The 26,938-nt window shown below is 46.4% G+C and overlaps 1 protein-coding gene across 1 annotated transcript; it reads right to left on the reverse strand.

The window, feature by feature from the left end:
• Positions 1–617: 617 nt before the first annotated feature.
• Positions 618–26,258, reverse strand: ATP1A1 (ATPase Na+/K+ transporting subunit alpha 1; the record flags this gene model as incomplete). Its single annotated transcript, XM_082014282.1, has 23 exons — positions 618–646; positions 1,115–1,206; positions 2,341–2,442; positions 3,019–3,149; positions 3,272–3,417; positions 4,197–4,320; positions 4,675–4,829; positions 5,430–5,598; positions 6,159–6,309; positions 8,175–8,311; positions 8,853–9,028; positions 9,510–9,702; positions 10,250–10,384; positions 11,778–11,887; positions 13,334–13,532; positions 14,573–14,841; positions 15,809–15,926; positions 16,123–16,257; positions 16,788–16,901; positions 17,256–17,459; positions 18,463–18,522; positions 19,793–19,900; positions 26,247–26,258. 23 exons carry the CDS (start codon positions 26,256–26,258, stop codon positions 618–620), a joined length of 3,069 nt encoding a protein of 1,022 aa, XP_081870408.1.
• Between the last annotated feature and the right edge of the window lie 680 nt (positions 26,259–26,938).

A 26,938-nucleotide genomic window follows, 5' to 3' on the forward strand; every position in this document is an offset into this window, starting at 1 on the left:
TGCTACATTTGTAGAACATAGCAAAGGTGCAGTTAGAGGCCAGTAAGTTTCCCCAGCTTTAGGCTTTGAAAATGCAATTGCTTGCAAGCAGTTTGAGACAAGTAGGCCCTGAGATAGAGAGTGGGATGTGCCAGGGCTTTTAAAAACTGTGTATGCCATTGTCTCTGGGTCAAGCAGCTCTGCCTCCCTGCTACAAAAATGGGAAGCCATGGCCTGACCCATGCTGTCACCACCACACCCTAAGCAGGGAAGGGTGGCTGCCCCAAATCAGTTTTTGCCTTGAGAAAAACATTCACCTAAGACCATGTGGGGGCATCCTCTTATAATCCATCTTTATTTGTAAAAATCCACATATAAAATCTTCGGTTTCCTTTTACAAAAACAAAAAGGCACATAAAACTACTCAAACTCTCATCCCCATGGACTGATGGTCAGACACTCCCCCACCCCAACCTCCCCCTTGCTTTCTCCTCCAGTCCATATTTCTTCATGTTTCCTTTAGTTTCAGCTCACTCCTGCCCAGGCACAGTTCTGCGCTTGCAAAGATGAAGTACACACACAAGGGAGATGGTGGAGAGGTGGCATGGGCTGTGCGTGGAATGTTTTACAGGCGCTTTTTAGTAGTAGGTCTCTTTTTCCACCCAACCTAAAAGAAAAGGAGGGAGAAAAGCAGAGTTAGTTTTAAGGCAGACCAGGTATAAAGGTATAAGGTTCATGAGAGCTCCTTTTAGGCTCTAAAAACCTGCACTGTAGCACCCGAGCTAGTAAGTGACCCATCACAATGGAAAAGTCTTGCCAATTTGTTGATTTGCTGCAGCTTTCAGGCCCTGTTCCAGCTTTTTGGAACTACCCGAGCATTAATCAGTCTTCTCCTTCTATTTCAGTGCATTGGTACTTTCATATACTGTGGGAGAATGCAGGGAGAGGGACAGAGAAAGTCCTTAATCTGAACTAAATGCTCTGTTAACATTGAGGAAGGGAGAAACACAGCAAAATACACCCCTGCATAGTGCTTGGCACTTGGGGGTCCCTGAAGCATGGCCAGAGCTTCTACAGAACTCAGCAGCATGAAGAGATGGGGAAGAAAACACACAGATTAGCAGCATAATCTTACCACCAGGGTTGCGTCTGATAATGAGCTTTCTGACTTCATCATACAGGAATATGAGGAGTGAGTATGGGAAAGCACAGAACCACCAGGTCGGCCTGTTTGGGAGAGAAAACAGTGAGAACACAGGCAGCAGAGATGCTCTTTGACTAGCAGAGCTCCAACTTGATGACACAGAAGAGTGCAGGAAGGCTGGCATGTCCCAGCTTGCCAGTGTGCCAGCTCCCACAAGGCTGCAGTTCAGCCCAGACTCCTCCAAGCCAAGAATTACGCCAAGTTTTCTGCTGCAATAGGTCAATCCACTTTTGGATATCAATTCCAACACGAGCTGTGTCATAGCACCTTTGTTCATCTCTGTACCAGCGCCTCCCAATCTATCAATCTGGCAATATTTCCTCTACATACACATAACCTTTGTGCCCACAGCCTTGCTCACTTGAACTGCATTTGGTTTCCCTTATGATTTACATGTGCTAACATCTAGCTGCTGCAGGCATTGGGCAGAGGCCAGCTTTCTTGTTAGGAAATGCTCTCACTTCAGCACCAAACTGCAGACAACGCTTTTCAATGGAATGCAAGATGTACCAGGATTTTTTGGCAATGAAAATTTCATGGCACTTAAGCTAGAGGACTGTTCAAAGTTTGAGACTAAACCCTGCCATGAAATGTTGCAATGCTGTTGAGCAATGCTTAAGATATTGGCACCCTCCCAACTGTTAGGAAAGCTACTACGAACCAACTGTTCATCTGCACCTATGCAGCATCTTTCAAAAGATTTTACCACTGGTGCTATTTCTGTGGAAGGCAGAAGGCAGCATAAGAGGTCATCGCCAGTTCTTTAGTAAAGAAGAGTCACCTGACCTATGTTTTAGAGCAATTCAACCGGCTTTCTTTGGAAGTGCAGTCCCCACCCATAAAAATACTACATGCAAGTAAGTACAAGAGCAGCTGTACTACAGCACACTGCTACCACTGAAGTTGTGTTGCTACTTTTTAGTGGGGCACCAAACTGCAGGCTCCCCATAAACATTCCATATGCAGTGAAGAAAAGCAAACCCCTAGTGTGCCACACTACAGCAAAAGGATCACTCACACCCTCTAGCCTGAGCTCTTCTCAGTTAAGACTATGCTTTCATGCTCCACAAGCTCACAACTACTTTTATCCATCTTCCCACCCAAGCACTACTGTTCTGCAGTACAGCCTGCTGCACAAAAAGCATGATGCAACTTACTTGAGAGGATACATCCTTAGAGCAACATCCATCCCAGGGCAGTAGGAGAGGAAGGCAGCCAGAGCAGTCTCCTCAAAGAGACCAAATATTAAGATCTTGTTCCTAGTAGAAACAGGAAAGCAGTCAGGGACAAAGTACTTTCACAGGTGGCATCCTAAAAACCACCTAGTTGCTACACAGTAGTGAATGGAAACACATTCTGGTCTAGCCCAGAAGTCCATCAGGTGGGGACTATCAGGCGATCCAAGCTGATGACACAGTTGTCACAAGGGTCTTTTATGTCTGTAGACAGAGATATTCCAGTTCACAGCTAAGTCAAACAGCAATTGCTTTCATCACAAGTTCAGGAGGCAGCTGGGGTTCATGCCACCAGATCTCTTGATACATCAGCTGCTCTGCTGCTGCACAAGGCTGTGTGCTGGAGTGTGTCACTGACTTTGAGGTGAGCTACCTCCCACAGGCAATGCCAGCAGAAGTCAGCATTTCACTTTATCTCAGCCTGATGACTGTAGCAGACACTACAAGAAAGAGCACCCAGTCCCTCTTTTATCCAGGCACCAGACTGTTCAAGGCTTATGCCAAGATGCCCAGACACTGCTGGGACAAAGAACTAGAATACCATGTACTAAAGAATACATGGCGTCCAATTCTAAATCTTCCATGGACAGCCAGACTTACTTCATCCCCTGCTGGAAGACAGAGTTTCTTCGGGTCTTACAAATGATCAAGTCTGCCCACTGCACAACCACAATGCTGACAAAGAAGGCTGTATGGCAAGTGAACTCCACTATTTTCCTTTGTTCATAGGTCTAGGAAGCAAAGCAGAGAGCATTCGTTCAGACATGCTGCCTTTGCTCTCTGGTGCTCACACAAAGTTCAGCAAGCATTAGTATTCTGGCTGGCAGTCTCTAAGCTGTGCCTCAGAACTTACCCATTGCTGCCCATAGCTGTCTTCCACATCATTAATCCATCGGTCATCCCACTGAACTCTGATCCCTAACAAGCCAGAAGGCCAGAACCCATTCTCTGCCATGATTACAAAATAGGTGAAGAAACCTCCAAGGGCCTGGATCATACCTAAAGAGATAAGAAAGGATGATAAAACTGATGAAGCTACTTAACAGAAAGCAGTTTGCAGGAAACCCCAACTACCTAAAAAATTACTCCTTGTGGAATTCAGTCTCCCAAGCAGCAGCTGTAGAAACTGTAGAAACAGTTTACACTAACATCAAACTCAGCTGCAACCCTTTTGCTGAGCAGCTTCTGCTCCCAACTCTGTACAGAGTTACTTCTGTTCTGCCCTGTGCTGTGATGGCATGGTACTCAAGGACACAAGATAAAACTCCCTTTGTATTTTCATTAAGCCTTGCCCACCCCCAAGCCTTGCAAAATACAGTATAGAAGGTTCCCAAGGTCTGCTGCAATTAAGCATGAGCTCCTGTCTTGTGAACTGGGCATGTCTCTGTAGCTGCCTTTAATCAAGGCTCCTAATACTGTGTGTTTAGGGATATGCTGGAGAGAATCCTTTACTTCTAATTAAACTAACAATGGGATCTATGTTCTTGCTGAACAAGTCTGAACCAGAGGAGAGCTGGTTGTCAGCCAGTTCCTTTACAGCGCTACGCAATTAAACAAAATTACTGTGAAAGCAATTCAATGGATCAAGCTGCACAAGCCACCGCTATGTGCCATAGGGGCAGAATCATGGCAAATTCTTAACAGCCTGAGGTTCTGGTTTACACATCCCAAACCTCAACCCTACCAAAATAAGCAGAACAGTCACTGACTCAGGATGGTGTATAACCCCTGCTTACCACAGAGTTCAAATCTGTGCCAGAGAAAACAGACCAGCTTACCAATCTGCCCATAGGCCATGCTGATCAGCCGTTCATTCACCAGCTTGTCTGTTTTAGGATTTCTGGGCTGCCTCTTCATGATGTCACTCTCTGCTTGCTCATATGCCAAGGAGATAGCAGGGACCTTTGGAGGTGGTAGGACCACTGTTAGAACAGTTTCAATTTTCCACTGTATATAGCCTTCCCTGACCCCATGTTTTCAGCCTGAGAAACAGCACTGCCCAAAAGCCCTAGCTGTAGTATTTAGGAATGACCTTACCCCCTTCCCATCCCCAGTTTGTCCTTACATGGAACTAAAGGATCCTCAGACTGAGAGCCACAAGACAGGGAGTGTGGACTGAGGGATTATCAAATGGTCACTTATTTTAAGTCTGAACACTAGAGAAAGTTATATTTAAGCATTTTCCTTCCACCTGTCCTTTCTTTAGGGTACCTAGGAACACCCACATTTCTTCTTGAGACAAAAAACAACATTCACCATGTCAGTGCCCAAGTCAATGCAGAGGATGGTGACTGTTCCCAGTGGAAGGGGTATGTTCGCAATGATGAAGATCAGGAACGGGGTGATTTCAGGGATGTTACTGGTCAAGGTGTAAGCAATAGACTTCTTCAGGTTATCAAAGATCAAACGCCCTGGGGCAAGGAAGAGAGAACAACATAACTCTCACTTAGCAGCAGAAGGCAGCTAAGTAGCTTATAGGCAGCTTCAGTGGTAACACTGAAAGGCAAAAAGCTAGTGCAGCAAATGGAGTTCTCTTGCATGTAAGGGTGAGACTGTGTGCTCCACAGCATCACCCACACAGAGTAATATTTTTGGTCACAGTAATCAGGGTTCACTGCATACAGCACTAGGATACGAAGTCCTACAGAGCCCCTGGAAGTATGCTCCGTCTTGCTCCTGTTTGAGAGCCATTGCTCCATCAGAGAGGAAAATGTGTCAGATTCAGCTGGCAAGGATGACTGTAGGGTCACTGTTAGGCAAAAGGACAAAGTAGCTTTTGTTACTCAGCTGCTTCCTACTGTCACCCCTCCCAAAGAGTAACTGTGGTCCCATGGAAAGGGAGAAGACTTTGAAGGGAGGAGAAAAGTATTTTCAAGGAGAGCAGCACTTGTCACAGATACAAGCTCAAATAAAGAAGAGCTCTCCAGAGGTCTCTATTTCAGAGGGACTCAGTAAGTAACATTGCTCAAGTATGCCACTTTGCCACCACTGTGCACAAGTTGTCAACTCACCTTCTTCAACCCCTGTGACAATGGAGGCAAAGTTATCATCCAGCAGAATCATGTCAGCTGCCTGCTTGGAGACATCTGAGCCAGCAATACCCATAGCAACACCAATGTCAGCCTTCTTCAGGGCTGGGGAATCATTCACACCGTCACCTGTGACTGCTACAATGGCACCCTAGTCACAAAGAGAGAGATAGAAAAGACTCAAATCATCATATAAGATGTTTTGGGCAGAAAAGCTTCCTCCTATCTTTCATGAGATAAAGCATAAAAACCTATTTCACTTTGCTGTAAAGAAACCTCAGTTTCTTCTTGTCCTCCCCTCACCCTTTTCCCCGTTCTGATCAAGCTTATCAGAGAATTATGCTGCTCTCTCCAAAGATGTTGGACAATCTATAAATGTTGAATCATCCTCTCCCACGCAGCTCCAGAACATCTAGGAATCAAGTGTGTTAACAACTATCCTAGGATCAGACGAAAGCCTCAGTACAAACTGAAGACGTTTTCCTGCAAGACCCTTGTATTTATGTATTGTAGCGCAGCTTGACATCAGCAGTTGAAGGCTGCTGACAGACTGAGATCTAATCTGGCCCTTTACCTGAGGGCACAGAAAAGACTAAGCCCTGCCACTTCAGAAGGCAGCACTGCTTGGTAGTTTATATATAAACTCCCCCATATATATATATATGTCTGGGGATTTCTCGGATATGAAATCCTTGGACTCCCTCTTTTTACCTGTCGCTGACAGCCTTCCACAATTATAAGCTTCTGCTGAGGAGATGTCCTGGCAAAGACAATTTCTGTGTGATGAATCAGGATGTCATCCAGTTGCTCACTAGTCATATCCTTCAAATCTGAGCCATGAACAACACAAGCTTTAGCATCCCTGTAATCAAGAAACAGTATGTTTTACTTCACAAGCTAAACAAAGTTTCTCATTACTTGTATTTGCCCCATAAACTATGGCTCTTCAGTGCTTTAGGGAAAAAACAACTCCTGTTGTGACTGAATACTCTTGAGTATTTAGGCATCCTCTGCACAGAAGCTTGATGCTCCAAGTTTAAAAGATAGATGGGGAACACAAAGAAAAAGACAAGATGACAGCACCCAGCAGCAGACAAAAAGGCCCATGAGCGGACTAATTCTTTCTACAGCTTTTTAAAAATGTATCAAGGCAAAGACTAGTTGTTTCCCCAGCTCTTGGACTCTCTGCAAGAAAGGAGCCCCTGGTTCAGGCAGTTAGCTTCCAACGTCATAAGAGATGCTGTGGTCTTCTGCAGGCAACCCTTTTTGCAACAGACTGATGACCTACAGATGGCTCTTCACAGGGAGAGCTCACACTATGCCAATTCAGACTATTTCACACTCTTTAGCAACAAAAGCATGCAGTGTTATATTTAGAATGGTTTGGTACCCTGCATGCTACAGCAAAATAACACCTCTCTAACTCAGCATACCATCCCTTATAGGTCTAGGACACTATCCATACGGCTCATGACATCACCCAGTTTAGACAGGGAAATTCCTTCCCCACCCTTACAGCCAGCTGCTGACCTGCTCAGTCACACAGCCCAGTGATCCCCAGCCTGCATGGCTATGTTGTGAAGTTACCCTCAAAAAAATTCAGCCACAATACTTGTCTTCCCCAAGCAATTTCATTCCACAGGGTGTCTCTTATTCACAGTTCATAAGCTACATGGCTAACCTCCAGCCCAAACACAGGCTGGGTCAAGCTGAGCAATGCAGACAGTTCAGCCATTCTGCAAACAGCCCGCTTATGCCAAAGCACATTTTCTGAGGATGCCTCAGTTCTGCACTAGGCTATGAAGGCAAACATTAACCCTTAAAAGGAAGGAATTCCATTTTCACATTTATTCTGCTTGTAGCTACTGACTAGTGTCAATTCCTCTACTCAGCTCAAGTACTGCTCCCTTTGCTCACCTGCAATCAGACCCAGAAGAGAGCTTGAGAGCAAGAGGGCCAGAACTGGGCTTTGAGTGATCAAATTTATAGATGGTATTTCAGCTCTTTTCTCTAAAGAGTATGAAACAGTTAAACAGAGTTCACTTTCGGTAGCCCATTCAGTCTGGATTGTGACTAACACACTAGGCATTTACTTTTTACCAGTTTTCCCACAAACCTGTACGTTATCGTACTAAATAAGCTTGACTAAGTATATGCTTGGGGAAAACTAGACCTAGCTTCTATTTAAAGATCTGGAATCAGAGGTACACAGTTTCCTGCCCTGCAGCAGCATTGCTCAAAACAGTCCCCAAACAGCTACCCGCCCCCCACCATACCACTTTAGATACTTTTTCCTGCCTGCTACATTGGGCCAGTTCATGGTGCTTGTGCAATGACATGAACCAGGCAGGGCAAATGGTCAGCTCAGGGGGAAAAATTAGCCCCTGAAAGACTCCATCCAGCCAGCTGTTTCTTTCCCCCTGTGCAGGGACAGGCCATCAGGACAGGCAGCTACAGGGCAGACAAGGGACAGAAGAAACTGCCCGAGTTTTCTGTATAGGGCTTACTCCTAACTACTCCCCATGCACAAGAGACATGCATATTCAAGACAGTCTTGTGCATTCTTCGCATAACTCACGATACACATTGAAGATCCACACCAGGCTAGGCTAAGAAGATGCCAAGCTTGTCATCTCTAAGGAGAGATGCTGAGTTATTATCCAAGGCAAGGAGAGAGGCAAATGCTTAATTTTTTGAACAGCTCTGGCCTTCCCCACCAGACAGTACCTAGGGTTGACCTGGCTGACAGGAATGTTGAGTCGAGCAGCAATATCTTCTACTGTTTCATTGCCCTCAGAGATGATGCCGACACCCTTGGCAATGGCTTTGGCTGTGATCGGATGGTCTCCAGTAACCATGATAACCTGAAACGCAAACAGACTGCCGTGAAAGCCTTGCTTGTGGTGCAGAGCAACACTGCCCAAAAGGCAGGGTCTCTCGATACTGGAAAGGCCACGTGGCTATTGTTCCACTAGTGAGCCCTGGCCCAGGGCAAGCCTGAGGTACAGGACAGTAATCTGTTACCAGTATGCAAGGGATTGAGGTGACTGGAAGAGAAAGAAGATTGTTAATTCTAAGGCAATAGATCCAGTTCCGTTTCCAGCCTGTGCTTCACCCTCTCATCTCACTTAGTACTGTGGGACATGTGGAACACACCTGAGCGAGATCCCATGCTTTGGGACACCATGCCATCAGCACCTGCCAGTGCCCTAGCAGTTTGGAGTCTAACTCATTTTTAGGTCCATTAACGTACAGTCACTTCAACTTGGAAATGAAGCCTGAACTAGTACTAGTTAAATCCTGATCAATACTTTTCTCACTCACATTACAGTAACAGAGTTTAAGCGAAGCCCTCTACATCCACAGGTACAGAGCAAGGTGATTTTCAACTCAGAAATAAACTACCTTGATCCCAGCGCTTCTGCATTTGCCAACAGCATCTGGCACAGCAGCACGAGGAGGGTCAATCATAGACATCAGTCCTACAAAGCAGAGTTTGTCTACAGGAAAGTTCATGTCGTCTGTATCAAATTGGAAGCCTTCAGGGAACTGATCGTCAGGCAGAGCCAAGTGACAGAATCCTGTAACACATCAAACCCATGTTTACTCTGTTCCTGCATATCAGGAGGCCGAGAGCGTGAATGCTTATTGCTTCTGCAAACAGCTACGCAAGAATAACAGGGCAGCATCAGAGGTTTGGCCAGGGCTATTGAGGCAGGAGTCACACTCATATTCTGATAACTAATAGCTGTTAGACAGAGCTTGGTTCACATGCAGTAGAGCAAATCTAATACCATGTGGCCCCATGGAGACTGAAGGTCCCAAATGCTTTCCTTCATTTTCATCTAGGTGACCCAGCCACTGGGCAAGACGAGACCCTGCAGGCTGCCTTTTAGATTAAAGGCAGGACTGTTCCTGTATGAATTGCTGAAGTAACCTTGACCCAACACTATGGTTACGCTGTAGGAACAGAGTACAACCCTCCACTTAATCTGTGTGGACTCTGCACAGGAACATGAGGGACAAATCTTTTTCCAATTTATTAAAGCTGCTTTTCCTTACCTAACACTCTCTCCCCAAGGCCTCCCAACTCAAGGTAGGCATTCTGAAAAGCATCTTTCATTTCCTCATCCAGTGGTTGCTCTTTGCCATGAATAAGAATGGTGCCGCAGCGATCCAAGATCCTCTCTGGAGCTCCCTTCATCACCAGCAAGTAACGGGATTCTGATGGATTTGCATTTTTGTGGATAGACAGCTAGGGTGGAAGAAATGAAATTGTTTTATAGACACATACTGTGAAGGTCACAAGTAATCACCTTCACTTAGTGTTTTGTGACTATAGTAGCTCAGGACAGTTTGTGATATTCTGCTCTAGTTTTCATTCACCCGCACTTTAAACAAGCTCACAAACTAAGGAATTATCATGTACTCTCTAACATCAACATGTAACTACAAGTGATGCAATGGCCTATTTTGTATCCAAGTTCCACCTGTTAAGGTGACTTCCCAGCAGTTCATTCCTATTCCCAAATTTGAGTTCTTCCACTCTCCGTGCACTACTGCCGCACAGGTGGGAAAGCATGTCTGGACTTCTCTCAGCAGCTGACACTTTAGAGTCAAGGCAGCTCCAGCAGCAGTTACACAGTGTAACCAAGTATGGTCCATTAACCTAAATCCATAGTCTTGAGCAGTCTACAAGCAAGCAATGGCTAGACAATATTTTGGTGCCAGAATAAGTTTTGAGGCACACCTTACTTAAATGCTTCACACAGCAGCTCTCCCTCAAGAGGGCACATGCTTACCTGGTACTTGTTGGTAGAGTTAAATGGTATTTCCACCACTTTGGGATACCTTTCTCTCATCTCCTTGACAGAACCACAGCACAATTCAATGCATTTCAGAAGTGCAGACTCGGAAGCATCTCCCGCCACTGCTCTCTGAGGAAAGAGACAACTATCAAAGCATACATCCCAGTGTCATTCACCACACAAAAGCAGGTATTTCAAAAAACAAAACAAAAAGGTATATTCATCTAAGCCTAGTCCCAGCTTCTACATAACATGATATGAGAGCAAAGAATAAATAATTCTATTATCTAGTGCTGAGAAATACTGCATTTCAGAATGCCAGCCTGAGAGAGCAGCAATCTTCTGGTGCCAAAGTCAAGAAGTCCTTTTAAAAGGCAGAGAAAATCAGATAACCAGGTGCAGTCAGAGAAAGAAAGGTAAACTTGGCGAACTGCTCTAAGGTGCTTGCCATGAAGAACAGCAACTGTGAGATGAAGACTAATGACATGCACACAGAAACACTTGCATGTGCTCCCCCACCCCAATATAACATCAGCTCATCAAGTCTCTGGCAGAGGAGACTGAATCTGTCCATGCCTCCTCCCCTGTAAGGTTAGCACTGCTAGAGAGCGTAGATAGGGGTTCTCAGCCCTGGAGATCTCTGTGTGCTCAATGTCCTGCTTGAGTTTCCTTTGCTGCAATTTAAACCAAATATTTCTTGCCCTTCTGGTCTCTTTGTCCATGAGAAATTTTTTTCATTTTTGTACTGCTTTGATACCTAAAGACTTTTCAAAATTCCCCCTTCCTAAGTCTTCCTTAGATGGGAAGAACTCCAGCTTTTTATCTTCGGTCTAAAAAAACATGATCTGAAGTTGTAGTCAGGAGTGCTAGGGAAAAAAGTTTGTTCCATCATTTCTATTACCACAGCATCAGAATACCCTTGGGAAGAAGTCTGCTAAACAACATGACTAACATTTTACAGATTATAGGCACTGTACAGTTAATTTCAGCCCTGGCTGGGTCACAGTTCAGAAGTGGGAATCTGAATTGATGTTATGGTGGCATTTGCACCAGCGCTGAACCAGCAAAAGCTTAAAAAGCCAAGACTCAGCCAGTCAGTTCTCCCTGGCAAAGACAGTCACCCACAACTGTTGCTCCCCCAGCGCTGGTGTCTATCTCTCCCAGCTCCCAGAACCCGGTGTTTGTAGCTTTTAAGTGTACAAATGCCAGAGAGAACAATTCTTGGAACAGCCAGACATTGGGAAATGCCTAGTAAAGCTTTCTGGTCTTTCCTAGCCCTGTCTAAAGTGTCTGACCTCCCACACAGGCTATAGATACTACTGCATAGCAGGGAGCCTGCTGTGGGAAATGTGTCTTCCCAGTCTCAACTCCTTTGCCCACAGCACATCTCCCATAAGAGTGCTAGACTGCAGAAAAGATTAAGAGTGGCTGATACCTTTGCTTTGCAGGTTCCTCTGACCTCACTACCATTATGGGAGGGCAGTGATGGGGAACAGGACAAACATTTCTTTTAGGAACTCACCTTAAGAATTGGTACATTTTCCTGGTTGGCCTGAAACACAGCACGGTTGCAGAGACCTGCAACTCTGGACAAAGCACTCCAAGTAGCTGAGCTCTTGTCAAAGGAGGCACCTGAAAGCAGAGGAAGAACGTCAAAAAGCCCCTCACCCCCCCAAAAAAAAAAAAAAAAAAATCACATAAGCCTAAAATCCCACAGGCTGAAGAGCAAGAAGCCTTTACCTCAGAAACAGGAAACACTACAGCTTAGAGCTGTTCGCACACTACATCTCTTTCAATCCTCCTCCCTTCCTAGGTACTTGATGAGCAGCTGATTATTTTAAGAGCCACGGGTGAAACAGCAACAGTGCAAGAGAACACCTCTGCTTTCAAGATTCCAGTAGCAGCTGCATCCAGCAGCAGAGGCCATGCTGATAAAGCCAAGGACTTCTGGACAGATAACGTTCTTTCCAAGGGGCTTGTCTTACTTTATCCATCACCCAGGAAGTGTATGAAATGGCTCCCAAAGAAAGAATGCTTAAATAAAGAAAGATACTGCTTCTCCCATACTGGCTCCTAAACTGGCTTCAAGGGAGGTGAATTTAACAATTAACTGATAAGCTAAAGTACTTTCCATGAAGTGAAATCTTCTAGGTTTATTTCTACTCCAGCCAAGCCAACTGTTGCCAGGCCAAAACCAACTGCTTCCAAATAACGCTTTATTTATAGCTTGTTACTTTGCACCAGTGTTAAAGACCAAGAACGGTAAAGCAGCTTTTTTAAGTGGTTCAGACAAGCACAATATTTTTGGAGTGGTTAGGGTGCAGCCGCACCACTGTAAAAAGTTTATGCTAATAGTGTGTTGCAAGCACAACATTTCTCAAGGTAGATGACAGGTAGGAAACTCCTGAATTTGGTTGTACTATGCAGTTCTGGAGAGATAAGTACCCCTCTCAGTTGCACAGCACACCAAGATTTCAGATTCTTATCAGTATCTGGAAGAAACTGCCCATTGAAGACTTACAGTCACTTCACTCATTTCTACCACTCTGCAAACACAACCAGGATGTTCCGGGAAAACCCCTGTTCAAGGACAGCCATCTAGTTCAACACGGGAAATGTCCATTTATGTCCAGTCTCAAGCAACTTACTATCAGGGTCAGTACCTCTGCTGTCCACACTTTCAGCAGACTTAAGATGGGGCAATTTCATCAGATACATTTTGGCAAAAGTAATCAGGTACTCTGAAGTACATAACGGCAAATACTTCTATGTACAGGACAAACACAAAGGGGCTGAACATTCAAGAGGCTCAAATTCCAATGAAGTAATTTTGAGCAAAAGCAGCCTATATGGAGTTTAAGGACTAAACAGAACTGTGGAAAAGTGTAAAGTTTTCTATGTGTCACTTCCAAGTCTTTTAATGCTCATCGTAGATCATATGTTAGAAGTCCTTGCCCAGTGAACTTCACTTGGGCTGGAGAGCTAGAAACACAGGTTCTTTGAAGTGCAGGTGTACAGGAAACCCCAGAAAAAGCCATTTTTTAATGAAATGTCTCAAGCATAAAGAAGTGGTCTTACCACTCTGGTTCTCTGTAGTATCAGCCTCATGAATCTGATTGTCAAACCACATGTGCGCAACTGTCATGCGATTCTGTGTCAGAGTGCCTGTTTTGTCCGAACAGATAGTGGATGTGGAGCCTAGGGTTTCCACAGCTTCCAGGTTCTTCACCAAGCAGTTCTTACGAGCCATACGCTTGGCTGTTAGTGTCAGACATACCTGACAAGGAAGAACATGACAGGTTAATGTGCTTGTGCACTAATACACTGCTACCCAACTCACTGTGGGCACAGAATGACAACCGGCTTACGTGCCCTGCAGTGATTCCTTAACTCCATGTTCACCCTGCCAGTGCAAAATGAACAGCAACATTTAGGCCCAACTGCTAGGTTTAAATGATATATTTTCTTCATCACAAAAGCCTCCAGAAAATGAGTCACAAGGCTTCAGTCTCCTGTTTCTCACTGTATTAGGAAGGAAATAACACTCCATGGACTAACATTTTAGTTGAAGTTGCAGTTGCCTATCATAGGAACTGTCAAAATAAGTGGGAGCGGGCCACGTATGAGAAGTCACAAAATAGCTCTGCTGATAATAGGCCTGCAGCTTACTGGTGCAGGAATCGAGCAGTCCCAAGTACCCTTTCTTACCAGAGGCTATTACCTCATTCCAGCTCCCAACTGTTCATTCCTCAGCTCAGTTGCCGCTCTGCTTCCTAAGGCTGAATGGAGGCCTCTAGCCCTGTCCACCACCACCCTCTACACAGCTGAGCACACATAGATATTCCCACCATCTCTTTGGGAAACCAAACTTACACGAATCTCTGCCAGGTCCCAGATCAAAAGCTGGGACTAGAGTGAAGCTTGCTGGATGCTCTGCCAGCCCATCAAGGTTGGAGGGGCTGGTGTGCATATGGGTGTAGAAACCCTGACAGTTGTAACAGGAAGGCCCCTTCTTGCCACAAAAAAAGGCAAGACAAGTCCAGAACTCCTAGTCTTGCTCACTTCAGTTCTACAATGCCAAGCTGCTGTTCAGGTCTAAGTTAGGGACCCATCTTCATTAGATAAACAGCTGCAGAACACTGATTGGGCAACTAGTCTGAGTACACCAAATTTATAAAGCCTAGCCCCACACACATGCCACAGAGTACCTTCCATTACTTTAGTGTTTACCTCTGAATGCACACTGAGCATGAAGCAATCCACCTCCTTAAGAACCACATACGTAACTCATTCAATGTTTCTTCCAGCTTCACTCACCGTGACCGTTGCAAGCAGCCCCTCAGGGACATTGGCAACAATGATCCCGATCAGGAAGATTACAGCCTCCAGCCAGGTGTACTCAAGGATGAGAGAAAGGATGAAGAAGGAGACACCCAGGAACACAGCCACTCCAGTGATGAGGTGGATAAAGTGCTCAATCTCCATGGCAATTGGAGTTTTCCCCCCTTCCAGTCCAGAAGCCAGACTGGCAATACGGCCCATCACAGTGCGATCCCCAGTGCTAATGACAATGCCACGGGCAGTGCCTAGAAGAGAGACAGGTTTTAGAAAACAAAAACCCTTCCCAAAACACCCTAAACTGAGGTTGCTCAGCCTGTCCTAGAGTTTATCTTGGGCAAAGCTTGCTAATGCAGGTAGGCATTCAGTGGCCAAAGTCAGATTTTTTTCCACTCTCTAGCAGCATGAGAAATAAATGGAGAAAAGTGCTGCACAGGATTCTTGTGTGACTGGCCAAGCTGTATGCCCTCTCCCTTCTATCCCAGGGAATCAAGTGCCAATTGCAGGGAACTGGAAGAAGCCATCTTCAAGAAGTACACACTGTCCTCTTCCCTCCTTTAAGGTGAGGCCCATTTTCTCTACCTGAGGCTCTTAAGATGGAGAATATCCTTCAGTTTTGCTGTGTTGGGTTTTTTTGAGGGGTGGGAAAGAGCAGAGGACAGTCTGCTGGCACAAATCTGTCAGGAGAGGACACAATAGGAGTTGGGCAGAATTCTACACCATCACTGAACAGTAACAACAGTAACACCTTGACACCCTGTGGGTATGGAAAAGATGCTCTGGGCTTCAACACAAAGAGCACATACCACCATACTCAGAGCTGCAACAGGAAATTCTGCCAGAGATCTTTGAAACTCCTGCTTTCTGCAGCAGCTGTATTTCTTACAGCTCTGCCTAACCATCTTGGTTCACATTATGTTACCTGCACTTTAACACTGCTGTAATAAGGCAGTGATGGTCAAAGACACACCACATAGCTGCTTCTCTAGGAGGAGCAAGAAAGAAAAAAACAGTAGTGTTGTAGCATCATCTTTGCCCACTGTACAGTATTGCAATTGGAATGGGCAAAACCTTTGCTGGGAACTTCCAGCCTGCTCTTGCATAGTAGGAGTAGGTTACCTGATACACTAAACTCACACAGTGTTTGCATTGCTTACCTATGCAGTTCAATCCCTAGCATTGTTAATACTTCAGGGAAGTAGGAGAGTCACATACCTTCCACACAGTTGGTGGAAAAGAAGGCAATGTTCCTGGTCTCCAGCGGGTTCTCATTGGAGAAGTCTGGAGACCTGGTCTGAGGCTCTGATTCACCGGTAAGAGAGGAGTTATCCACCTACATGAAAGAGAGTACTTTGTTATATACAAGCAGGCAGATGCCTTCAGCAATGAAAGCAGATAAAACACTAGGCACACCCCCCACCCTTCTCTTCCCCTCCACCACCATTAACAGCATAGAAGACATTTTTTGAAACCAGACTCATTCATCATACTTCATAATGAAGTCTTCAGACAGCCTGTCACTGCTGTACCTTGCAACCATGTGCAGATATGATACGAAGGTCGGCTGGAATCCTGTCTCCTCCTTTCACCTCCACGAGATCTCCAACTACAACACCTTCAGCATTTATGCTGATCTTCTCACCGTTTCTGACTACAAGAGCTTGCTGAAAGACAGTAAAGAAACAACTTATGTCAAAAGCAACTCTTAAGAAGGGGTTCAAAAGATCTGAGTATCTTAATATAGTTGTGCTATGGTTCTACAAGGTTTCTACTTGTACTGATTATCTCCAATATGTATGTTATTTAAGTAAAATAGCCATTTCTCTTTTCTTGATATTAAAGTTGCTTGTTGCCAAGGTGACAGTAAGATAATTAGGTATGTTACAGACTCCATGAAGGAATCTGAGTTTTAGTGCTTATCACACTAGTTACTGAGCTCCCCAGACTTATCGAGAAAGTGTCCTACGAATGTTAATAAGCTGGTGGAACTCACAGGGTGCCAGGAACAGCCTTGGCCTATTAGCCTAGTTACCTGGAGCAGAAAGAGGAAGGAGTGTCATAGACCCCTCGAAAGCAAGAGCTAGTAACCCACACTAACAGCCAGGGCTTTTGCATTTGAAGCTAATGTTTAAAACAGTTAATAACTTTAAGCAAGCTACAGCTTGGCAGATCAAGGAAATGAGGTATTCCATACCTGAGGTACCATGTTCTTGAAGGATTCCATGATCTTGGAACTTTTTGCTTCTTGGTAATAAGAGAAACAGCCAGTAATGATAACCACAGCTGCCAACACAACACCCAGGTACAGCTACAAGGAGTAGAGAAAGTGAGTCAGAGGACAATCTGCCTGAAAGGCTTCCAGTTTGTCCAGATAAATTGCTTGGTATTTAAGTGCCCCATTACAAAATATGGAGGTACTTGCAGTCTCCATACATTTTGTATGCAAAGGTCACCCACAAGCTAGTGTTGTTAACACAACATGAAGGAAGTCTGCCATTATTTCATTATGTGGAAGCACTCCAAGACATATTAAGCTCACACACTGAATTTCCCATACTTATGGGAAAAGCTTCTGGACTGAATGCTTAGAGGAAGTTAATCTGCTTTGAGCCAAACAAGCTGCTCAGCCTGCCTTTGAGGTGAAACAGACATTTTTACTTACATTATCTTTGTTGGGCTCCTCCTCCATCACACTTTGTATGCCATAAGCCAGAAAACATAGAATAGCACCAATCCACAACAGGAGTGAGAATCCTCCAAAGAGCTGCCGACAGAACTTTACCCATTCAGGAGTGGTGGGTGGGGGTGTCAGGGAATTTGGGCCATCACGAGCCAAAATCTCAGCTGCACGTGCAGAAGTCAAACCCTAGAAGAGAGGTTCCTTTTAAAAGCATTGTGGCAAGACTGACTGGGGAAGGTAGCTCTGAGTTTGTTCGTGTTCTACCACAGCAACAAGGAGATGCTAACAGGTAATGGAGATCCCCACAGCTGCCAGGGCTCTGCAACACAAGTGCAGGATGTGAAAGCTGAATGCCAAGAGAGGAGCTACAGGACATTGGATGCTACTTGAGGAGCCTGCAGGCCATGGGGCTACAAACACGGAAGAAGGGCAGGACAAGAAGGCTACAGCAGCAGACTTTGAGCTCCTGAAGAACAGCCCAGTGCAATCCATCCTATCAAATTATGGAACAAGTGAAAGCTGGGGCCATAAAGATGATGACACTTTGGATTGGACTTCCAGGAAGTTCAGCTTTCAGAAGCCAAGGTCTTTGAAAGAAATATGCAAGTCTCTGCTGTCACAGAGTAAGAGGAGACTTGTTGCTATATGCAATCATGCAAAAAATGCATTAAGCAAACAAGACTAAAGGTGCAAAACCACTGCAGTATTTCTGCTCTGGACTTTGAGGTTAGCTAGGACATTTGCACACCTCTTACTATAAAAGGGTAAAATTTTAACTGCTACTAGCCATCATTAAGTCTCTGGGCATGTGCTAGCTCACTAGATTACATCTGCAATAGAACAAACATTTGCCTTTATTATAAGCTCCTTGGGGAAAAAAAAAATTAATCCAAGAATCAACTTGACCTTGGAACAATTCAGAGGCAGATAACAATGACTTTGTTAGAAACAAAGTCACTAAAGTGTTGCAGCCAGGCTGTACAGTGGGAGGATGAACAGAAGTATTTGTAAGCTCAATAGCGCTCTCCAAGCCTGGGAAACTTAACTGGAGGAGGGGAGATTAAACAAAAAAGGTAAAAAAAACAACTCAAAATCAGACCACCCAGATCTCCCTTTGTGAAGTGCTCCGAGACGAGACTGTTCCTTTTCAGATCAGGGCAAGGAGGGAGGGAAAACAAAGTCCACCTACCCGACTCAAGTCTGTTCCATATTTACGATGAAGTTCATCGAGGCTCAGCTTGTGGTCATCCTGAAAGACAAGAAATGATTGGAGGGGAAGAGATCACAGTCCCTGCACGCTGATCAGCAAGAGCTCAGCGGTTCTATCCCCCACCCCAGGTTTCCTATCTGTAACAATCTGGCAAGATAGCAAAAATCTAGCTCATACTCTCTGTGAGGAGAATCTCAATCTCATTCCACAACTCAAAGCAGTCTCATCTTTAGCATTCGTGTGACTATTTGGGTACAACATGACACCTTTTTAAACAAACTTTGACTGTATCTCAGTGAAGTCTTTACACCCCCAGCAGATTCTGTGAAGCCTCAGTGTTTTTTGGGGTTTCATATTTTTGGGGTGGTTGGGGGGGGGGGGGGGCGGAGTCGGGGTGTGAGGGAAGAAGGGAAAGGAAAGGAGTTGGAAAGGAAGGTAGGAATGTACGGAAGATTGACCCGGTAATTTTACAGATTTTAAAGTAATGCAGCCAGCTTAAGCAGTGTTTGTTTCCCCAAAGAGGCTCCTTTTCACAGCCAGGCTATTTTTCAGTGGGATGATGTGCAGAGCACATCCCACCTCACTTAAAAGGTTGTACTGGAGGGAGCAGACACTTTAAGTTAGCATCGCTACTGAACACAAAAACCTCATCTTGGCGCAAGCTTTAGTGTTCCCTCTCGCTAACAGAGGGGCCAAAAATGTGAAAGCCCAGACTCAAACCCACAGCACAGAAACAAAACCTGCATCATCTTCAAGGAGATAAGATCTAAGCTGGTTGATGCTCATAGACAGATGTATAGCATCATCCAACATTCACAGACAGGGACAGGAGACACTCCCCACAGCCTCAAACATGATTAAAGGGAATAATACTGAGATCAATCTGAGCAGAGGCCGGCAGTAAATGGAGCTGTACAGACTCAACTCCTTAGCTGGAATGAAAACAGCACTCTCACTCACATGACAGCACAATAAAGCCTGCAATGCTGCTATCCAGACAGTGCTTGCCTGGGTGAGGAAATGTAGCTACACTGTACTATGGGCAATGCAGGCAAGCAGAGACTTGGGTTCTGTGTCAAGTGCCTTTTGAGAGGTGATGTTTTCAGGGCCTACTGCATGGTCATCTTGATGCTGAAACACTTGCAGCATGTCTGTGGCTTGGAGACAGAAGGGATAACGGAGATCACTGCCTTCGATCACACTATGCTGTCAGCATACCAGCTCTTTTCTCTTTTAGTCACATGAGGCACAGGGCTTTGGGGGTAGTGAATGTTCTTAAACCTGCTCTTCCTGTGCCCTACACTCTTACCATCGAGACTTCCTTTTTAAGCTCATCCATGTCCCTCTCCTTCTTCCCCTTTTTCTTCTTTGTGCCATGCTCTGATGTAGCAGTGGGCTCATACTTGTCTCTTCCAGCCTGCAAAAGAAGACACAGTACTGTTAGAAATACCTTACAGTCAACTTCTAACATGAACTATGCACATGAGACTGCCAGACGGACAAAATGATTATGACTTAAAGTTATGCCACTTCAATAAATAAAAGAAATGAGCTAGTGAGCAGACCAGTCTGCTCAACAGCATCCCCAATACACAGATGACAGCCAGACATTGTGGAAGTCTAGCTAGGAGTAAAGTAAGCTATATGTTATTCAGTCTTGATGTGTGAGCCCCAGCTCAAGCTGAAAAAGTAATGAAGAGCAGAAGAAACCAATTCCTGAGTGCATACGTATGTTCCCTTCAAGGCATTAACTCCTCCTCACCCCTCTCAGTCCTCCACATCCTCTGGCAAGGAGCAGACTGAAGATACATAAGAGGTGGTACTCTGACTGGTCAAATCTGGGGGATAAGTTCCAACACTCTCATTCTCAGTTTGGCACTCTAGCTGGTTGGTTACGCAACAGAAATCTGGTTTCAATTTATGGCAGTTTGACCAGCGAGAATGGTATACACAGCAGTAGTACTCTTTTGCAGATTCAGTCTGTACTCAGTCCTGCTTACACTTCACAGAGCAGATGATTCGCTTTAAAGCCTCTTTATCCAGATGGATTTTCATTCACTTTCGTTATGGTTAATTCTACATGAAATCATGCAGAGATTTGGATCTTGTCACAATGGGGTAAATAAGCATCCAAGGACAAACAAATCATGACCTAGTACATATAAACACCACTTAAAAGAAAAAAAAGTACAGATGAGTTACAGGCAGAAATAATCCCAAACTGCAAGAAGTTTGGGCACCCTGCAAGGTACCAAAACTAGGCAGCAGTACAGCCTTGCAGTGCAGTTCATTACGTACTACACACTTTTCCAGACTCTCACAGGGCTCCAATAGCATCTTTCCCCTCGCTTCCCTTCTGCATGGGACCTATTACATCCCTGCCAAGTTTTATGCGATGAGATTTGCACCCAATAAGATCCCTGAGAAGTATTCCAAGATGAAACAGCAGTTAGTGGCACCAGAGTCAAACCATTAACAAGATTAAGAGAAGGTTTCAAAGACATCACCTTGCTTGATCTTTGCACAAACACCTCAAATCACAAATCGGATTCCTGAGAGCAATCCTGGACACAGAAACTATTGTTAGGATCCAAGAACTGCCCTGTTTTGCTCAACACCACAGGCAATTTTTATTATTTACCCCAAGAGAAGTAGAAGCCAAAAGTGAAACTACACAAAAAAGGGGGTAAAAAGAAAACAATCACAACTTTTCTAAAGGAACCTGAACCTGTCAGTCACATCTAGACAAGGACTTTCATTGTTCTGAGAAAGCGCTGTGCACACCACTCTGCAGCCATAGTCACACATTTCACACGCACAGAAGCCTTCTCTTGCCCTGTTCAGTAAAGGCAGGCTTTGCATCCCCCATATCCGTGCATGCAGCTACAGAGCTGTGCAATGGAAAGTTTTTAGTAAGTGGAGCGGAGCCGAGCTGTTTGCCTCCTCTCATCCAGGAAAAGGACACAGGACTACAGACTGTCAGCATTCCTGACATTCTCTTCCCTGTACCTAAACCCCCATTTCACTTAAAGCAAAAGCCACAGAACTTAAACCAGCACGGTCCTCACATTCCAGCATCACAAGAATTTGCCACGGGGCAATTCACAAAAAGTCACCATGAAGCATCTCTCTCCTTCTGCCTCTGAAGGAAACAACTTTGATTTCTGCTACAGCTCTGCCAGACAAGTCCAAACACAGTCCTGCACAAAATACATGCTTCTGGATTACTGCTTGAGATGAGAAATTATTTCTGACAAAGGTGAAGGAGCTGGTGCGTTGACTAGCAGTCCACAGTAGCTTCACTCCTTCCCCCCAGAAAAGCTTGGCAAGCTCTTGCAGATGATCCAAAAGCCTCCTGGTTCTTTGAAACTTCTGTGAGAAGTACAGTTACTCAGCTTATCGGGGCAGCGGTGAACAGCCCAAGAATATTAACAGTGTTTAGTTCTTTCTGCTGCAGAGGGGACCTACAAGTGGGCAAACATGAAAAGGCTCACTGCCCTTGTTCAAGCACGATTTGCTTAAAAAACCTGAACAAAAACCCCAGCAATCAGCTGCAGTCAAGACAAAAAGCAGATAGAGTTTCTTTAAGCACTCAAGTATTTGGGTCTTAATCAAATCCACCTTACCTAGGAGCTCAGAATTCCTTGGTTTAAAAAAAAAAAAAACAAGTACAATACCTTCCCTTCTGTTGCTTTTAGTACTGCATCCCACTTTTACTGAAAAGGTAAGTCAGTAGCATCGGTTTCAGCTCTTGCTATAGGATCATTTCATGCAGAGTCTGAACTTCCTGCTCTGTCATTCAAATCTGAACTTGACACATAGATCAAAGTCCTGCCCCTGTCCTGTGCTTTCAGGGCCATTGCCTCTCTTCCAGCAAGATTAACCCAACCTGTTCAACAAAGGCTTCTGCTGGCTGGGCTGCCAGGGGACAAGGGGTTCATCCACCCCTCAGCACTGTAGAATTTCCCTGCTCTCCCCTCCTTTTCCTGCCGTACAATGAGAAGGCAGCCTACGGCACTCCAGATACACATCTTATCGAGAATTAATCACATGGCCTGAACACAACGGAAGGCCTGTCTCATCAGAAATGTCACCCCTGTTACTTGACTTAGCCTAGGAACTCTGACTCATCAAAACTGCCACAGCAAAAACACCACAGCTTTTTTTTTTTCCATGCAAGATTTTTTTTTTCCATTGGCTTAAGCACAACATTTGTGTACACCAGTGTAAGAAGTTTTATACAGCCCCCAGAAAATCCTATTGTCTTTCAGATACAGCTTATGCTTTTCCACTCTGGATTAATTGAGCTGATGTTCTCAACACAAGCCATGATTGACCAGGAAACGGGAGTGGTGCAAAACAGCAGACAAGCTCAGAAGTAGCCTATTCTAACATCACCTAATCCAACAAGAAACATCAAGTAAGTGCCAAAATAAATTACGCAGTCTCTGGAGGTCTGGGCTGTTCTAGTACTTATGTCATTATAATCAACTGTGCAGAGAAAACAGAAAAGTTACTGTCCTGCTGCCTCATGAGACAGTCTTCAGAAAATATATTAACCAGATGAGTCATGATAGGACAATGCCTATTGGACTAGAAACACCACTCCATGACCACGTATTAGCAAGGGATGCAAATGCCTTCTCTGGATCCTTCTTACTGCCTCCCAAGAGCTTGTTCAATCTCCTACCTTTAATCAAAAGTCTAATCAACTGCATCAATTGAACAGACTCTCAGCATCTAGCACAGTATGAAGCAGTTTTTACTCAACAGCTAGTAATTGCTCTTTGTGAGCGGACTGCTGCTTCCCAAATAATGGAAGGACAAGCTCTCCTCCCATGACAAGGGATCTAAATGTTGCAATGTTTTCATCATCAGGGTAGAAACAGGACCACCCACACACCTTAAGTCTTCTCTGGATATTAGGACAAACATCTCCACTTCTCATGGAGCTGCATGAAGACCCAAGTGTGGAGCTGGCTTTCCAAATGCCACCGCTACACAGCCCTTCCAGGTTTTTTGGTGCTGTGCCAACTACCAAGTGTCATCTCCCACACTTCTTTGCCTGGAATATCAGTGCATCTTTATCATCAATACAGACATCTCTAGTAGTTGTCAAACACATGAAAATGAGTGGGCTGGACATGGTTCTCCCCTAGAGGAGCTAGTGACTTCAGCTACTTCAGCTAGCAACCTTCTGCAGTTTTCAGCAGGTCAAGATCCCACTGGGTTGTGGGACTGCAACCCACAGGCAGAGACACTTCATCCTGTACGCCGCTTTTGCAAAAATGTGCATTGACTAGGTCCAGGGTTTTGTTTTGCAAAAGAAGCATCCTCTAGCCATAGTAATAAGAAGTGGGAATGAAAAGGATGGGAGAGCAATATAGTAAGATTTCTTAACTGCAGCAGATAAGGACTGCTTTGATTTGCATAATTTTGCCTCAGTTTGTCCATTATGCAATAAGCCTTCCTAGCTTCTGACAGGAAAAAACTCTTAACTGGGGTTCAGGCATTAGCACTGACCTCCAGAAGCAGCTCAAAGCACGCACTGACTGTGTGCTACGCCAGTGCAGCGAGGGAGACAGAGTGAAACATGCTGCTGTTCGCAGACAGTTTCCAGGCAGCACTGAACAGAAATGAAATCCTGTCTGCTTTCCTCCACTACCCCCTTGGATAATCCACACCCCCTTGGATAACGTGCTTTTTGGGCTGAACAACATACCCAGGCAACTCACAGCTCTCCCATCGTCCCGTTACCATTTAAAGTAAAAACAGATGCTCTGCTCAGCTTCTCCTCACAGCCGCAGAGACAAGGAACACTTAGGCTCTTACTTTCTCTTCCATCTCATGCTCCCATGCCTTTTCAGGCACCCTAACTCAGGGCAGGCACACGCTATTCAGTGTTGCAGCCACACACTGGCTTTTTCACAACCTTGCTCACATCCCCATTTTTCAGGGGGTCCCCAATGACCCACACGCATTCTCATCACTAAATGAGCAAATCTTGTGACCTGCTACCAGAAAGCCTGAGGCAGCTGTACACTGTTCAATTATGCCTCCTGTCAGGGTTCAGTTTCAGGCCAATTGCTTTATTATCCATGCAACCTATGAAATCCAAAATGGAAGTGAGACAGCTAACAGCCTTCTATTATTAGAAAGCATTTGTACCTCCTATTAGTCCAGCCATGGCAGCCCAAGACCCTGAAGCCTTTTGCACTGCAGTCATACATACATGCACACAACCCTAAGGCAAGATTCTTTGATGATTTAAACCACCTGCAAGACTGCAACACCACCAAATCCTCCCTCAATGTTTTATCTCTTAGATGACGTCTTATTGTGCACACTGCCTGTTGCCCACCAGACCAAAATACATCACACTGGGCTGCCAAGCATCCAAGGAACTTCACTGGAGGAAAAAAAAAACCCACACAAAAAGAAAATCCCCAAAACCCACTCCACATAATCCTCAACCCCCTTTTCCAAGTAACTGTCTGTTCAGCCATGTTCTTGCGGCTCCCTTACTATTCATGTGGTTATGTCAACATTGCTGCCATTGTACCATGCCGATGAGGACAACGCAAAGTCAAGTCAATGTTTGAACAGCGCTTGGGAAGCACAGAACACCTGTAGCAGGGTCAGCGCTACCACCTCTGCATCTCAAAGCCCTGCACGGTCACCCTCTCCTGGAGAAGTGGAGAGACTCCTAGGCATTTTCCAGGAGTGAGTCTAAAACAAAAGTAAATAAAAGTATACACACCTCCAATGATACAATATACACAGGGAAGTATTTGAAGGGGAAAAAACCACAAACATCCAAACAATGAAACCCAGAAACTGGTCTTTACTTTTTCAACATAAAATAAAACCGGAGCAACCCAAAAGGTGTTTCTGCTCCACACATGGGCGTTTGATCACAACATCCAACTTCAAGAAGTCTTCACTCCTGCTTTCAAGATTTTTCACATACGCTTTTCTTCAGTTAAAAGACATGATCTGAATTAAGGACTTCTCCTCGTGGGCTATAAGGTAGAAACAACTCCCGTACAGGGCAGAAGCCGCTGCACAGCCTTCTGTGAGGCTTTTATCCCCGGAATTAAGAGGAGACACACGATGAAGTCTGGGGCGATCACTTCCCTCCTGCCACCAGCTCCCATCACGCCCTCACTGCTACCAAGAGGCAAATTAGCCCTAATAATCCCGCCAACTCCCCGCCACCACCCCCCGGGCCCTCGTGTCTCGAGAAGTCTAAAGTACTCTTACAGGAGAGCGGGGAGCAGCCACGCTCCGCAGCTCAGCTCCAAAAGGGCATCAAGATAACACCAGCCCCGGGGGCGGCGGGCCTCTCACGCCGGGGGGGGAGAGGCCCCTTTTCGGGGCGTCAAGGGGCAGGCGGCGGGCTCAGCGGCACAGGGCCCCCTCGGCGGCCGTGCCCGCGGGGAGAGGCCGCCCGCGCCCCGCCCCGCCCGTTACTTCCTCTCCCGCCCGCGGCCGCCAAGGCACGTTGCTCGGGGGCAGGCGGCCCCGCCGCCGCCCTCTAACGGCCGCTACCGCCCGCCCCGGTCCCGCCGCCCTCACACACGACGTGGCGGCCCCGCCGCCTCAGCCCGGCGCAGACAAAGCCGAGACCCGCCCACCCCCAGCCGAGGGGAAGGGGGGAACCGACCACGCTCCGGCACCTTGAATTTCCCACTCCCGGCCACACGCCCACGCCCCGGCCAGCCGCTCCGCCCCAGCCCGCCCGCCCGGGCCCCGCCGCTCACCCCCTTGCCCATGGTGTCGGGCGACTGCGTGCGGGTGAGGCGGCTGGCTGCGAGGAGCGGGGCTCAGCGGCGCCACGTGTCCCGGCCGGCGGCAGGTGCGGAACAATAGCAGCGCCCCGGCCGCCGCTCGCCTTCCTCTTCCTCCCTCCGCAACTCCTCTCCTTCGCCTCGCCCCCCTCTGCCCTCGTCCGGGTCGCTGCTCCTCTCTGTCGCCGCAGCCGCCCGCAGCTCCGAGAGCCGCCGGCTTCCCGCCGCATAAAGAACCCTCGCCACGCCGCGCCGCCCCGCCCCGGTCCGGCCCGCCGCCCCGCCCCTCCGAGGCTACGGGCAGGCGGAGACGGGACGGGACTGGAGTCGGGGGGGGGGGGGCGGTAAAGCTGTGGGCGGGAGCGGTGCTCGGGGGCCCGGCCGCGGGTACACCTTGGGGCTCACCTCGGCTGCCCCAGTCGCACCTCGCCGCGGTGGGGGAAGGCGGGTCGGGCCGTGGGGGCTCCTTCCGCGGCGGGGAAGGCTCCTCCCAGGGGCGAGGCCGCCGGAGGGCGCCGGGCCCCAGCGCCACCGCCATGCCAGGCCGCGCCTCCCCTCTGCTGCCCCCCAGCCCCCCCCGAGTGTTTGGTGGTTTATCCCTCGTGACCGCCGCCCACGGTCATGGCGGGAGCCCGTCCCGCCGTTCGCAGCCGCCTGAAGTTTCG

Source organism: Phaethon aethereus, assembly GCF_964289735.1.
Source record: "Phaethon aethereus genome assembly, chromosome: 1".
Taxonomy (NCBI): Eukaryota; Metazoa; Chordata; class Aves; order Phaethontiformes; family Phaethontidae; genus Phaethon; species Phaethon aethereus.